This window comes from Anguilla rostrata, chromosome 6 (genome assembly GCF_018555375.3).
Source record: "Anguilla rostrata isolate EN2019 chromosome 6, ASM1855537v3, whole genome shotgun sequence".
NCBI lineage: Eukaryota > Metazoa > Chordata > Actinopteri > Anguilliformes > Anguillidae > Anguilla > Anguilla rostrata.
In genome coordinates, this window is record NC_057938.1 from 26206288 (window position 1) to 26220939 (window position 14652).

Here is a 14652-nt window from a genome sequence, read left to right on the forward strand (position 1 = left end):
GACTGGAAAAGATAATACTCCAGACTGCCTGCAGAAACCATGAACAGTACAGGATTTTGATCAGTTGTTCATTGCTCTCTATCTTTCTCACAGGGCATTTACATTTTTACCACTTTCTTCACCAAACTACTTACCCTCCAGAATTAGGGTAATGCTCTGGGGATCTAATTCTGATTATGCCTGTGCCAACTATGGCTGGGTGTTTCGAAATCGGTCATATCGTAACCCAAAGAAGGTTATGGTCAGGTGCGTATTCTCTTCCTCTTTGCGCAATAGCAGCTCCTCTTACCAATCAGGCATACAAGCAAGCATGTGCTAATCTGCACACTCCTGAATTAGCAAAAGATTTTGCGTTGAAAACTCATCCTTAAAATTGTGACTGGGCATTCAAATAATAGATGGCAAAGAAATCAGTTATGATAAAATCTCTAATTACATGACAGAGAACGTAAAGGCAGATAAATAGAATAATACTAAGGTACAGAAAATACTTTATTGCAGGAAAGCTGTACTTAAGGTGAACAAGGATATATTTATTATTTTACCTGTGACCTGTTTGTCTGGTAAAGAGGGGATGGGAATAGCCGATCCAAATTTGTCCAGAAGCCTTTCATAGAGCCAATCAAAGTGTTTGTATCTGTGATTGACAGGTCTGTTTGTGGTCTGGAAAACAATAACCTCAAGTTACCAAGAGCAACAGACAGGCAATACTGTAGTTCAGAACACAGAATTTAATCATTTAGGACAATCTGCATGCATAAATTCAAAATACAACTATTAACCAGGTTTTAAACTGAGGGAATATTCAAGGCATACTGCAATATGCCTTGAAACCTATAATATATAATATGACAATAATGTCATATACATAAGAAAAGGAGATAAAATCTAAATCACTAGATACATTCATATGTTCATCATCAAGCACTATGCACACTAAAATATGTCATGGAATTTTTTTTTGAATATAGCATGAACAGGAACTTACATTGGGTGTGATTTGATATTCAATGTAACTCTTTAGGCCGTACATTTTGGTACCCTTCTTGGGATCTGCTACGATGCAATCCAATTGGGACTCGGGATACAGCCACACCGGGCCAACCTCTCCCATCTGGAATCATAAAGGACATTTCTCATTGGACCACAAAGGCTGTGAGCAATGGGAGTTCTAGTTCAATGACTAACTTCCCATAATGCCTAAATAAAACATCTTTGCCACTAAACAACTGCACAATAAATGGGCTTACTCACATAGATTGGAATCTTGTCTTTTCCCTTTGCTGGCTGTTTTGAAAGAAGATATAACTCTGGACCAGATTTGGAGAAGCCAGGGAACCTGCACATATAAGTATAAGCATTGTTGATACTCAGAGATACAAGAGACCACAGCAAGAAGATCATATGTGTAGCGTGTGGAGAAGGGTGGGAATTCTCACTTGTTTAGAGAGATTTTCATTGTAGATCCATGGGCCCCTCCCCGACCGCTGGCCCCACCCTCCCCAGCCTCGGACTCGGCGTACCCCCCCGGTGACTTTGGATCATCCCACTCATCATCCCACTCATCGTCGTCTGCTGCACCTGAGTGAGACCACAACAGAAAACTGAGGCCCAGGGCCCAAAGCCGGCCTGACCAAAGCCTGCCAGCATTTAGACAGTCTTGCTGAATTTTTAAGCTTTCCTGGTAAGTGAGAAGCACTTGCATTTATCAATGAGAAGATTGATATTTTGACAAAGTCCATAAGCAGGTTTTTCTACAGGGTTAGTGGTATACACATTGATGTAAATTTAACATTTAAGCAGTACCTTGTGCATTTTGAACTTAAAAAATGAAAAGAACATAAAAAATGGGTAGTTATTGCTAAATGTCACGGTTAGTGAAATACCACCATTCCACACACACATGCATATCACAACTCTTTGCAGAGAAAACCACCACTCAGCCGAATCGCAAGCAAGGAGGCTCATGCTCCAAGCATGATGTCAGAAACATGTGAACCTTGACTGATAGCTGAGGGTGCACTAGGCCTCGTAAAAACCATTGGTAATGTGTAGCTTGTGAGGAGGCTGCTATGTTTGGTACAAAACTCAGCCTGTCCTTTCACCATATACCAACCATCCTCCACCCACCTTCAGCCCAACAATCCTTTGACCACCCTTCAACCATGCTCTACCCACCCTCCAACTGCCCTCTGACGATCCTCTAACCATCTTCCACCAATCCTCTTACCATCCTTCAACCATTAATCAATCATCCTTCCATTCCAATATTCACTATGGTAGCTGGTGTAGGACTCTGTTGAGATATCCCCATTCACAACAGTTCAAGCCAAAACATTTCCAGCCCAATCACAAAGCTGTGACTCTAAACACGGAATTCTGAAGGAACACAAACATAGGCACAAACATCTGAGAAAGAGCATTACAAAGGTGAAAGATCTACACCTAATGGCCACTACGGGCTTCTACACCAGCTTGCAATGTCCCTGTCTCTGTGCCAGACAATCTCATTAGAGCGTATTTCTTCTTTGGGTGGATTTCCGAATGGTTTTCACTGAGCTGCCAGCCAAACACACTTCTATGTCGCATCATGTCACCTCAAACCACAGTCAAGCCACTGTCACCCCATACTTCTGTTTTCCCGGGACCAATCAAGTCTCAGAAGGTAAGAGCGGTTGTCTGGCAGTCGGAGGGTTGCCGGTTCGATCCCAGCCCTGGGTGTGTCGAAGTGTCCCTGAGCAAGACACCTAACCCCTAACTGCTCTGGTGAATGAGAGACATCAATTGTCAAGCGCTTTGGATAAAAGCGCTATATAAATGCAGTCCATTTACCATTTATGACACTTTGATCAGCCATTGAAACACACAGTGGACCAAACAGGTGGCTTTATGATTTGTTTTGTAGGGCTCATTTTTTTGTTCACATGAACACACACATTTGCATGCATATACATTGCTGTACATGCATTTCAAAACACTAATCGCACACTAAGCACTAAGAAAAAGTTATCTGTTATTATCGCACTCATGCCGAGTTAATAATCCATAGTACATAATGTCAAATATCACAAAAGAGAAAAATGAGGTCAATTCAGGATATACCTGTATAATCAATTAAGCACGGATAGGGATATATGTCTTAAAAAAAGAATAAAGAGAAGAGTTATCACTTCATACAGAAATTTAACACATCACTTTTCCAATTTCCTAAACTGAAAGATAAGAACTGTGAAAGTCACAAAAGAGCACAAGAGAGAAATTTCCAACATAATGTACAAAAAAGCCTAAATTCATTTGGGCAGATGCTGGTTATAATGCACATGTAATAGGTAGAAGTCGAATAAGTAGAATGCAGAAACGTTATTTTCATTTGTTTGAATTTTGTCTCATACTGATTTAATCTGTTTCTAAGTACGCATCTTAAAAATAGCCGTACCATAACACTGTCACTTCAGAGAAGCAGAGGGAACATTTTCTAGCCCAGTGGTTCTCAACTCAGTCCTGGGAGACCCCTGTTTATGCTGGTTTTTGTTCCAACCACAATTGCAATCCCAGGGATTGAAACTGTTCATTTTTCTTAATCACACTTTTTTTTATTTTTGAATAAACAAGAATTGAATAAGGGTCAATTACATGCCATGTCAATTTATGTGTCCGCAAGCAATACATTTTATCCAATTAAATATATTATTATATATAATGAATGTGTATAAATGTTACATTCTTTCAATCAAGTCTGTCTGATTTATTAAAATGTATTGCTATATTAAACAATGTAATTGTTTATTTTAAACATTTATCTTTTTGGTTCATCGATAACACTGTAAAAATGAACTAAAAAGATCATTTCTATAAAAATACTATATGAAATTGACCAGGTCCTTCAGAAATGCATAATTTAGTTGTTTTGTAAAGATGTCATCCATTTTACTGAATGGCAGAATCAATGATTTTGTGCATTTTTGCAGATAGACTGATTATGTCATGCAAGATTTACATTTATAATTATTAATCATTAAGTCAAAACCTGCTTCCTTCCACATGTATGCTTGCTGCAGTCTGCTAATCTAAAAAGCCACCACCACCCCAGCTCCTCCCTTGTGTGTTTATCAGACTATCCCTTAAGGGGTGGCAGGGTGGTGCAGAGGAAGGTTCCGGGTTCAAAACCGAGCTTAACATTTCTGTGTGAAGTTTCCTCCGGGTGCTCTGGTTCCCTCTCATGTCTAAAGACATGCTGTCTATCTATCCTGTATAATTAAAGGTTAATGATGGTCCTCATTGCTGCTGGATCTGTTCTGTGTTTACGGTACCCCTGTAGGAGGGGTTAGCGGCTGCTGTCCCTGCCTTGTCTATACGTGCTTGCATGGATCGTCAGGAAGGCTTCCAGAACAGAGCCATACCGCCAGACTTAACTGCATGATTCATAACTGACTGAAATGTATATAAAGTACCAAATTTGCAGCACAATTTTTTAAAAAGCCAAGAAGCCACTTATAAAAGCTTTAAAAATGGCTGCTATTACATTTTTAAATGCAGTCCATTTACCATTTTCAATTTTTTGACATTTTGAAAACTTAAAACATCACTGACCCACAATCACATTTAATGAAGAATAATCAGCCCATATTCATATTGTGCTTATTGTGCTATACTGAAAACGATTACATGAAAAGAGGTCTTTTTTAACTGATCATGTTAAGGACTAAAGTGAATCAACAAACTCCTAATTGGTGAAAGAGTAGACACATGGTCACCTAACCATTTGGTAGATTACATTACATTACAGGCATTTGGCAGACGCTCCTATCCAGAGTCCATATTCAAGTGTATAACCATAACCAGGAACAAGTGTGTCGAAAACCCGAGAGAGAAGTACCGGTCCAAGTGCAGGGAACAACTGCATAGTTTAGCTTGGACCCTGTAGGTTAATCTGATTAACACTAACACAAACAAGAACAGCAACAACGCAGTCTATGTAAAGAATACAAGCAGTAGTTAAGACGAGTGCATTAATTAAGTCAACTAAGAAACAGCTACCTAGTTACAACCCTAAGCTAACAGTCAATTTAGAGATTACAGGGAGGTAGGGAAGGATGGGGAGAGGTGCAGCCTGAAGAGGTGAGTCTTCTGTTGTCGCTTGAAAGTGGTCAGGTAGATAATGAAGAATTCAGAAACAAAGCAAAGATAACAAGCCCAACCTGCACTCAAAATGTTTTCTTATTAAGATTAAGAAAAAAAAAACAGGTGTTCAAAAATATTACAGCAAGAGATTACATGGCTGCAACAAAAAACAGAATACATAGCGGTCTTTCAGGACTGAGATCGAGAACCACTGAGACTAGTCTACAAACTCCATAAGCTAAAAAGAATGAGTGACGAAGTCATACATACAGATCACAGCACAGCTCTGGCCAAATACAGCTGGCAATCTCCTACGATCAGATGACCCTGTTCTGTGTCACCTCGTATAAAAGCTTCATGCGCATTGAAAAACTGCCTTTTTTTCATACAATTCAACAAATTTAGATCCAACAACTGAATAATGCCCTACAGACCCAATATACAGAAGGTGATGACTTCATAATGAGGCTACGTGTGTGTGTGGGTGGATGAATACATGCTTATTTCAAGGTCTTTCCCAGGTGATCCAAATTCTACAGGATATGACAGAAATTGTTCTCTTTAACACTAGAAAGGCAGAACTATCTTCTGCTGCCAAGGCTGATCCAGCATTATAGCTTCAATTTCAGCATTCATAGCAATCTAATTTTTATAAAGATTATAAAACCATATGTCGCAAAACTATTTTCCTTGAAATGAAGAACACAGCTGCATCAATTTCAACATTTTTATTTATAAATTATAGCGGTTCTGATAAAGGCTAAGGGAAAATGTGTCAAGGCATATTACATGGCGCCCTGAGAAATGCGCACAACAAGGCAAAACACAAAATGGAAAAAGTAGTTAAAGAAATACAAAGCACAATTTTTAAAAAGTAATTTCTTCAGTCATGGTAAATTCAGCTCGCTTCTCCCTTCCCTTGCTCTCGCTAAACTGAATGCACTTTTACATAGCCTATGTACTGTCTTTCAATTCCACATTGAACGCACAGCATTGGTTGGCTGTGTGAGCAGGAACTGCATAAAAATTGCATTGCATTCCATGCAATTGTCTTTAGCCAAAGTCACAGTTTCAGTGAAAAATTGAAAATATGTTGTAGGCGTTATCTCCACTGAGTTATAAACCTGTCATTTCTATAACTACAACGCCCATAATTATTTATCCCCACGCTGTCAATCAGAGTAAATTCATCACAAGATTGCAATTATTTAATGTTGTGTGATTATATGTGCAAAATTTGTTTTGACAGTGCTTGATCAAGCAATTTGTATATCAATGTTTCGGTCATTCAGTTGCTGAATAGCGTGCTGGAGGGGAGAGAAACCCACTCACACATGGGTATCAGCACCTGTTACCTACTGTCTATTGGGGGGTCATATAAAGAAAATGGCACAAACTAACTGCATTTCTTTAATGAGCTGATATTTTAGAATTATAGTTATTTTAAGGCCAAATATTTAGAAAAAGTCATGAAAGGAGGGGTATATTGCACTTGCAATGCCTTTCTAGTGTTAATGTAACTACCATTTTATGCAGAAAACAGAGCAGTATAGGAATGGTTAAGAAATACTGACTCTAATGATAAATCCTATACACATGCCATTGATGGATATTAATGGCCACATTTGGTACAACCTGAATATTAAGAGCACAAAACAAACTGAAGTGCTATTAAAGATAATTAAAAGACATCAGAGTCATGATATACCCATTAAATGCTTTAAAATGGATACATTACAAGGTTCTTGGCATCTGTCCACCAGTACCCACTTGACACTTGTAACTTTGAACTGGACTGGTCAGTTGAAACATCACGGCATATGTCGCTTTACTGCAGAGAACATTTACAGAATTGCCCCATTCTTTCACAGAAAAATAAGGTTAACAAGTGTGCTGTGTTTGATTTGGTAAAGTTTCCCCAAACCCAAATGGTTCATATAAACAAAAGCCAATTTCAGAGAATCATTGCGAAAACACTAAGGAAGCTATGAGCCACTGAAGTACCGCTCAAGTGAGAATCCAGAGCAGAATTCTTGCAGCTGTTCATACATTTCCACATAAAAAACTTTTAAAAAAGCTTTGGTCCAGATACACTAGTTAGTATGTATTACGTATTATTAATAATTTAACATCTGAAATGTATAAATGACGACCAACTCAAATGCTGCTAATGTAACAACCTGAAAGACTCCTACATAATATAAAATTTTAGTGAAAATACAATGACCATGCGGCATTCGGTCCGCCAGAGAGGCGGATTGTTCTCGGCGGTGCCGGCTGGTGGAGAGAGCACACACACCTGGGTTGCGTTAGCTAATCAGCCCAGGTGCTTAAAGGTGTGCTGCTCTCCACAGTTCAGAGCCCAGACCCGGAGCTCACACCAAGAGCGCAGTCATGATTTTCGTTTAGTTTTATTTAGGAATTGTGTTCGAGGAGAAAAGAAAAAGGAAGTAATGGGGTTGGCACAGAAATCACCAGTGTAAATATTCATCAATGGGTACAAATGCAGGTACGCTCAGAGAAAACAGAGGTCTTCATGAGCGTCTATGGAGTCTCGGGCTCAGCTAGCCTTTCTATGTAAAACTCCTGAGACAAATCTACAAATCTGCGAACTAGGGGAAAGCTGAATACAGAAACACAGACTAACAGATAGAGTGGTTGCTGTTGTTACAGACAGGCTACAGTGCTGCCTCAAAACATGGTAGCAAAATGGTAGCTCTATTTTAAAAAACTGTAACTCCCATTGTATAGCTATAATGCCTTGTTTAAGACAATTACCAGTAATCAAACCTGTCTGTCTGCATTCTCTCTGCAAGATGTCAATAGCGTGAAATACACTGCCTTTCAACACAGCTTTCTTTTCTGAAATCTCACGCCCAGGCACAAGCCAATGAAGATTATGGGTCTGGAGAAGCATTTTACTGCAAGAGAACCTGCCACAATGTGGCTCCCTCCCTCTGCTCTGGGCTCAGGCACTGGAAAATCTGAACAGGGCCAAATCTGGCATGGTAAACTCTGAACAGGGCTGAATCTTGTACTGGAAGCTGAACACAGCTGAATCTGGCACTGGAAACTCTGAATATGGTAGAATCTGGCAGAAGCCCCCTTTTCGCACATGACCTCATACCACAGGAGTGAGTGATCCTTCCTTCTGAATAAACTGAATAGGCCGTCTTTCCCTTACATTTATTGAGACACAGGACTATTATCCACAAAACAAAATACTTGTAATCTGGGCATAATTTCAAACTCAGGACTTAAGACACAATTCAGCACAGGCATTTTTACAAAGTTAACATACAACTTTAGCCCAAATATTAGCGCTTTATTTAAGGCCATTTTAAAATCACTGTATTTTTGCGTATGACTCTTTTCCACTCTATCTCCAGATGTGGGGTGGAATTTCTGATTTGTGTTCTGGAAATTTATGCAAATAAATGTCAAAAGTCTAAAGACCAAAAAGTGAAAAGTGGCCAGGCCCTTACCTGGACCCTGGTAGGCCTGAGGGTGACCTTGTGCTGAGGAGTTCCAGTTTCCTGGCGTTCCGGCCTTTCCGGTTTCTGTGCCCTCCGGCTTGGCCGCCCAGTTGTTGGCGGAGTTTCCCGCAGGGTCAGAGTTCCACGCAGACCAGGGGTCGTTTCCGTTGCTCGCCTGTAACAAAGCAACACTGGCTTTGTGAATACAATTATGACCGACCAGAGGGACTCCAAGAAATTAACTTTATTGGGAGAAAACAGAAACCACGCAATGATGTGACGTATTAGAACACAACATTCAGATTTCTGGAAATTAAAACAAAGAATATTTTACTAAATTGTTTCCTCAATATTGAAGCAATTCATCATGTAGTATTATGAAAACATCTCGTGTAAAAAAATTCAGCCTGTAGTTAGAACATTAGATGTGCTTTATCAGCAATGTCCCTTAAATATGTGCATTACTGGGAGTTCTGTTTTCATTAAATGAACGGCTATGGTGAAATGGAAAACAATGACTGTATTTCACCATTTCTTGCTACACCCTTTTACACTGTCCCTTCTTGCAACTTATTCACCAGAGATATGAAGCACAGGTTCATTAATACCTACCCGATAGTAAACAGAAAAGCAAACCACACCCCAATACCACTGGATTTTCTTTTTTTTTTTTTTTTGCTTGTGAAGACTTGTCATTAAGGAAAAAGGAAAATGTTTGCAATATTACAGTGGCCCAACTCACTCCATTGATATGTGGCCATTTTAAGTACTTTCAGCCCTAAAAGACAAAGATGGCCAATCATCAAAACACTGTGAAAAGCATGACTGCAGAAAAGTATGCGGGGGTTGAATATCTTGAAGCTCTCAAGTCCTTGTCCTTTGAATGTCTGGTAGTGTGAAACAAGCTTAATGGCTCATCACATCAATACAGCCGGCCTTGAGGTTTGTAGAGAAATTCGTCCGCCTCCATAATTATGTTACACGTATGGGTATTTTTCATTGAGTGACTCACGGCTTTTAGGGCACAAAACAGATTGGCATTAAATCATAATACCAGATTCAGGTTCAGTAGAATTTAAAGGACCAAATTTTTCCCAATTGGGGAACCTATTAAAAAACGGAAATATTTCAGTCTATATTTGAGACAAAGTTCATACAAACATCAGAATGCAAGTAGCGGTTGGTCTGATAAAAATGCAGAAGTGATGATTCACATCATCACAGTAAAACACAAAGTATATTTAGGAGGAAAATGTTTTTGCATTCACAACTTCCGTGCATATGGGACAGAGGATGACCATGCGAGGGGGGAAGGGGGGGGCTCTTAAGCATAAGCTGCCATTGTCATTTCCAGGTCAGAGTCAGCTAAAGAAACCATCAGTGACTGGGCTACAAGCCCCAGCCTACACTCGTAACCAAAGCCTTTTCCTTAATCCAAAAACATGTCTTTTTGCTGAAACAAAGAAACCCAGACAGGTGATCAGGTAAGCAGAATAGCTATGGTGACAGCACAAAGATCGCTGTTAGTAGTACATAAACTACATTACAGCAGGTTGCATATTTTAAAATGTACAGTACATATTTATGATGCAGCATGTAGGCTTATAGATGACCTGGGCTAAAATGTAACTCTATAGCACAGCACCAGTGGTACAGTACGCACATTTTCTTACATGCTGAAACACCAATGAAAACGTTATGATTGATTACAAAACACGTAACAGCACTGGTCCGTAATCATAGACCATGAAAGCACTCAGCATTACCAGCATTTATGGATCAAGGTACACAGATGCCTTTATTCACACAAGGGTCACTATCAGATTTTTAAAAAATCACAAAGCTTAGCAGGCTCTTCAAAATATAACTAAAACAGAGCTATTCTTAAGTTTCATTTTCGGATAAACTGCATTGCTCATTCGGGTACTATACTCAAGCTTTCTCATTTAGAAATGGGTGGAATTTGATTGATAAATAGAAAAAACTGAATCAGTGTTGGTGGTGATGCTGGAGATCAGTGCAAAGTGATGCTAGATTAAGTTTGCGCAGTCAGAATCAGTCTGGGCAGCAACAGTGTGGGGGAAATTTTTTGAGGGGGGGGTGGGGGGGCGAGATCATGCTCGTCACAGGCAGAGCTGGGATGGGGCCCCATGCGTGGCTCCGCCCCCATGCTGCAGGCCAGGTTACCTCATCAGGGGATGCGAAGGAGGGGGCTGGGGTTTCGGGAGTATCCGGCTGAAAGGAACAGCCAGTTATATCCACCTTGGGAAAGAGAGGTGACATCATGAAGCACCTGTAGGCAAAGTGTTACCTTGGCAACACGTTGTAGGAAGGCTGATGTGACGCACCAGTGGTCAATTTCTGTTATTATAGCCAATAGCTATAAAAGCACTTGAATACAAACATACAAATAACTAAACGTAATTTTCACACCAAGTCACATACAAAGCAACAGTCATTTTGAAACCATGTTGGCTTTTTTGGCATGCCATTCTACAACAGACCTTGGTCAAATACATATTTAAAGTATTTCAATTACTTTAAAATGTTATTTAGAAATTATTTGAAATTCAGCATTTACAAATACCGAGTATTTAAATTACAAAATGTATTTCAAAATACATTTAAGGAGCATTTTCATGTGTTTGCAATTACTTTCAAATATGTCTTTAAACCTTTAAAATACTGAATTTTCAAATACAAAGTGTTTGATTTAATAGAATTATTTGAAACTACTTTCACAACATAAAGCCAGTGGTGCAAAATGCACAATTGTACCAAGCTGTTGAAAGATTTGAAAACAGCTTGGTACCTATCAGCTCTGAAAGTCAAGTGACTGCTGACGGCCCCAGTCCAATTGTACCGATTATCATTGTCAATTGGTAGTGAATATACAAATACGTACTTGTATTTGACCCAGGTCTGTACTGTAACCACCTACAATATTGCATAGCACTTTCTTTTTTTTCCCTTTCTCTTTCTTTTCTTTCTCTCTCACTCCCTCACCCACTTAACCAGCAAGGCTTTAGAGAAAGCAAACCAGCTGGAGGAACTGGAATCAGGATCCAAACTAATGTGCCAAAAACACTGAGGGAAAATACTAGACTTAAAACAAATTCTCCAGAAAACAATCTCCATGAAACTTGTGTGTGCTGGCATGAACTAGTGCCAGGACAAGGGCCAGAGTACATCAAAGCTCAGACTCACAATATACACAAAACAGGTGCAGTCTGGGGAAGAAAGTAGAATATAGATTTTATGTGATTCAACTGCTTGGAGGTTTGGGAGGTAGAGACACAATATTAGCTTCAGCCAGTTAAAAAATCTACCGCTAGCACACTATTTTTCATTTTTCAGCGCTCCAGTCAAATGCTTATTGTTTTTTTGTTCACTTCCCACCCTAATTTGGAATGTCAGATTAGTAGCATCCATGTGAGAAAGCCTGCTGGCGAGTCAGGAGGATGAAAACACCCGTCATTCTCCTCCAGAACAACAGGCGTGGCCAGGCTGCCTCTTCCCACACCACAGCCCACGGCCAAACTTGCACCCCTGACCCCTGATGACTGAACCCTCCCATCCCTGGGTGATGCAATTAGAAACTGTGTGTGGCCACAGTGGACACTTGCACCATCTCGATTCGATCAGAGACCGTGGGGCTTATTCATGCACCAAAACTTAACCTTCAAACCTTAACTGGGTAAGCGGCCTGCAGCTCTCTGATAAATGTTGACATTATTGCAACCCCTCGAATCTATACTCAAGGGAAAAACTGAATCACAGCACTTATGCTGTTACTTACGTTTAAAGGCTAACCAAATACAGTGACCGATTTTCTAATATGACATTGTAAAGTAACTCCCACCAAGCATTTCACCAACGTCTCATAGCCATCGTAGACAAAGATGTGTTAGGAGGTTGTGCAAAGGAAATATGGAAATGTCCATGTACACTCGCTTTCAAAGATAAAGCTTTATGGATAGGAACGCTATCACGTTGTGCCAAGGTTCTCGATTAACAAACAGTGGAATTCAAATGCAGAGCCAAACCATAGGACTTTGGAACAGACAAAATTGTTGACCAGTGTTACAGTAATCAAGCAGTCTCAGATTCATTGCGACAGCCATCTGCATATTTTCCATGTATATCTGTAATTGTCTGAGTGTGTGTGTGGGTGGGGGGGGGGGGGTGTAAAATATAAAAGATGTAAAATAAATGTTATATGCATTGTTTCCTTTAAGGTAAGGGAAATGAAAGCATGCAAGAAAGCTTTCACGGTATTCAACACTGCACACTCATTGATATTATGACTTAAGAGAGTGGATGGCCTGAGTGGCCTAAGCCAAACACGCAGTTTAATCGCTAAGAAACTGACATGTGATTTCCTCTAAAGAAAAAGCAAAAAGAGAAAACCGCATGTTGCAGACATCTTACACTACAGCTGTTTTCATTTCCACCTTCTGCAGCAATATGTGAGGCGAAAACAGAAAAGCTCAGACATCTGCTTCTGTTCTGCACTGATATCACGGTGGAAACGGCAGGGCTGAGTGAACACTGGGCCTACACACCTGGGAACTCGGCGGCCATGTTTCACTGTCGGGGAAAAGAGGAAGGCCTGCCACTACAGTGGCTGACACACACCAACTCCCGAGGCCTTGAATTTAAACCCCCTGCACATGCCAACTCCTCTGTCCTTGAATCAGAGTCTTTGTGCATACCAACTCCTGAATCCCTGAATCTGTGCCTTTGTATACACCCACTCCTTTGTGGCTGAATCTGATTCTTTGTGCACACAAACTCCTGAATCCATGAATCTGAGCCTTTCATTCATCAACTATAAGTGTAGCCAACTTTACTATATTCATGAGGCATCTTCCACAATCAAGACCAAGGGGTATCCTCTGTCTTACAGAGTAGTAACATACACAACAATATTCACTAAACATATATTTTTTAAAGAACTTTCTAGCTGCCGATTTCCCTTTTCTCTCAAATTAGGAATGCTTAACTTCAGGCACGTGCCATCACAACGGCATCATCTGAAAAAGAAGGCTGGCATCCCCGTCCTCTGAAGGCTTTGCATCCTGCAGCTAATTATTTTCATTCTGCAGGCCTACAGATGAATAATGCAGCCACTGGACCAGAGGACTACATTTCTGACCGCCACAAGCTGAGCAGAAGCACCACACTTGGTGATGAGGTGTGAAAACCGCTGCTGACGAGACACCCTTTCACCCCGGCCAACGATATGTGCAGTTACGAACAGCACTGTGGGGCTATCAGTCACAGCGGGTACAAATCTGATTCCAGGCCATAGGATGCATACCACATTTGAAAATGATCCTGTGTTTATAAAGCCAGCTGCCCTTTCTTTTTAAGACAGACAAACAACACACAACACTTTCCGACAATTATTAGAATATTGCAGTCCTGATGCTGAAAAAACCACTCAAAGGGCTGGTAGAGAGCAAACAGGAATGTAAACACCACTTATACAGCAAACAAGACAGAGAAAGAAGAAGAGCATTCCCACACATCCTCGGGGCAATGTTGACTGGATTATATCATTTAGAAATTAATTCTAGCAGACTTATAAAACACAATAAGAGCACTGTATTAATAAAAAATATTTCTGAAAATAAAAATAAATTTCACATTACTCTTATTGTCCTCTGAAGAAACATATTCTGGTTGTACATGTTTACATTTGAAAAACAGCAGACCCCCCACAGACAGCAATAATGAACAGTTTGGCCAAGACTGAATGAATGAGATCATCAGTTTGAGTCATGCTGACACTGGTCTCATTGAGCAGAAATCTACAATGGTTTTCCTGTATGGGAAACACCTCCTCATCAGTAGCTGTATGTTCCACAGATACAATGCAGCAGGTTCAAGAACAGAACCAGAACAAGCACAATTTTGGAAATTTGTGTAAGCTACAAATGTTACGACATAATTCACCAGTTTATTGTTTTAAGCAATTTATCGATGTCAGTATGCATCTGAGTTTACCAAATACATGCTAAATAAATAACGAAGTTTTCACCAATACATT

General features: G+C 40.0%; 1 protein-coding gene across 3 annotated transcripts in view; it reads right to left on the bottom strand.

Moving 5' to 3' along the window:
• The window catches only part of snx9a (sorting nexin 9a), a 49308-nt gene that overhangs the window by 18678 nt on the left and 15978 nt on the right, over positions 1-14652 (bottom strand). Inside the window, exons 5-11 of one of the 3 annotated variants that reach the window (XM_064339250.1) lie at positions 10785-10859; positions 8607-8772; positions 3103-3138; positions 1440-1581; positions 1255-1339; positions 989-1114; positions 546-663 (exon numbers count right to left, since the gene is read on the bottom strand). In XM_064339250.1, the coding sequence (XP_064195320.1) occupies positions 546-663; positions 989-1114; positions 1255-1339; positions 1440-1581; positions 3103-3138; positions 8607-8772; positions 10785-10859 (748 nt within the window). The remainder of the gene's footprint in view (positions 1-545; positions 664-988; positions 1115-1254; positions 1340-1439; positions 1582-3102; positions 3139-8606; positions 8773-10784; positions 10860-14652) is intronic. The other 2 variants (XM_064339251.1, XM_064339253.1) reach the window with 2 other exon arrangements.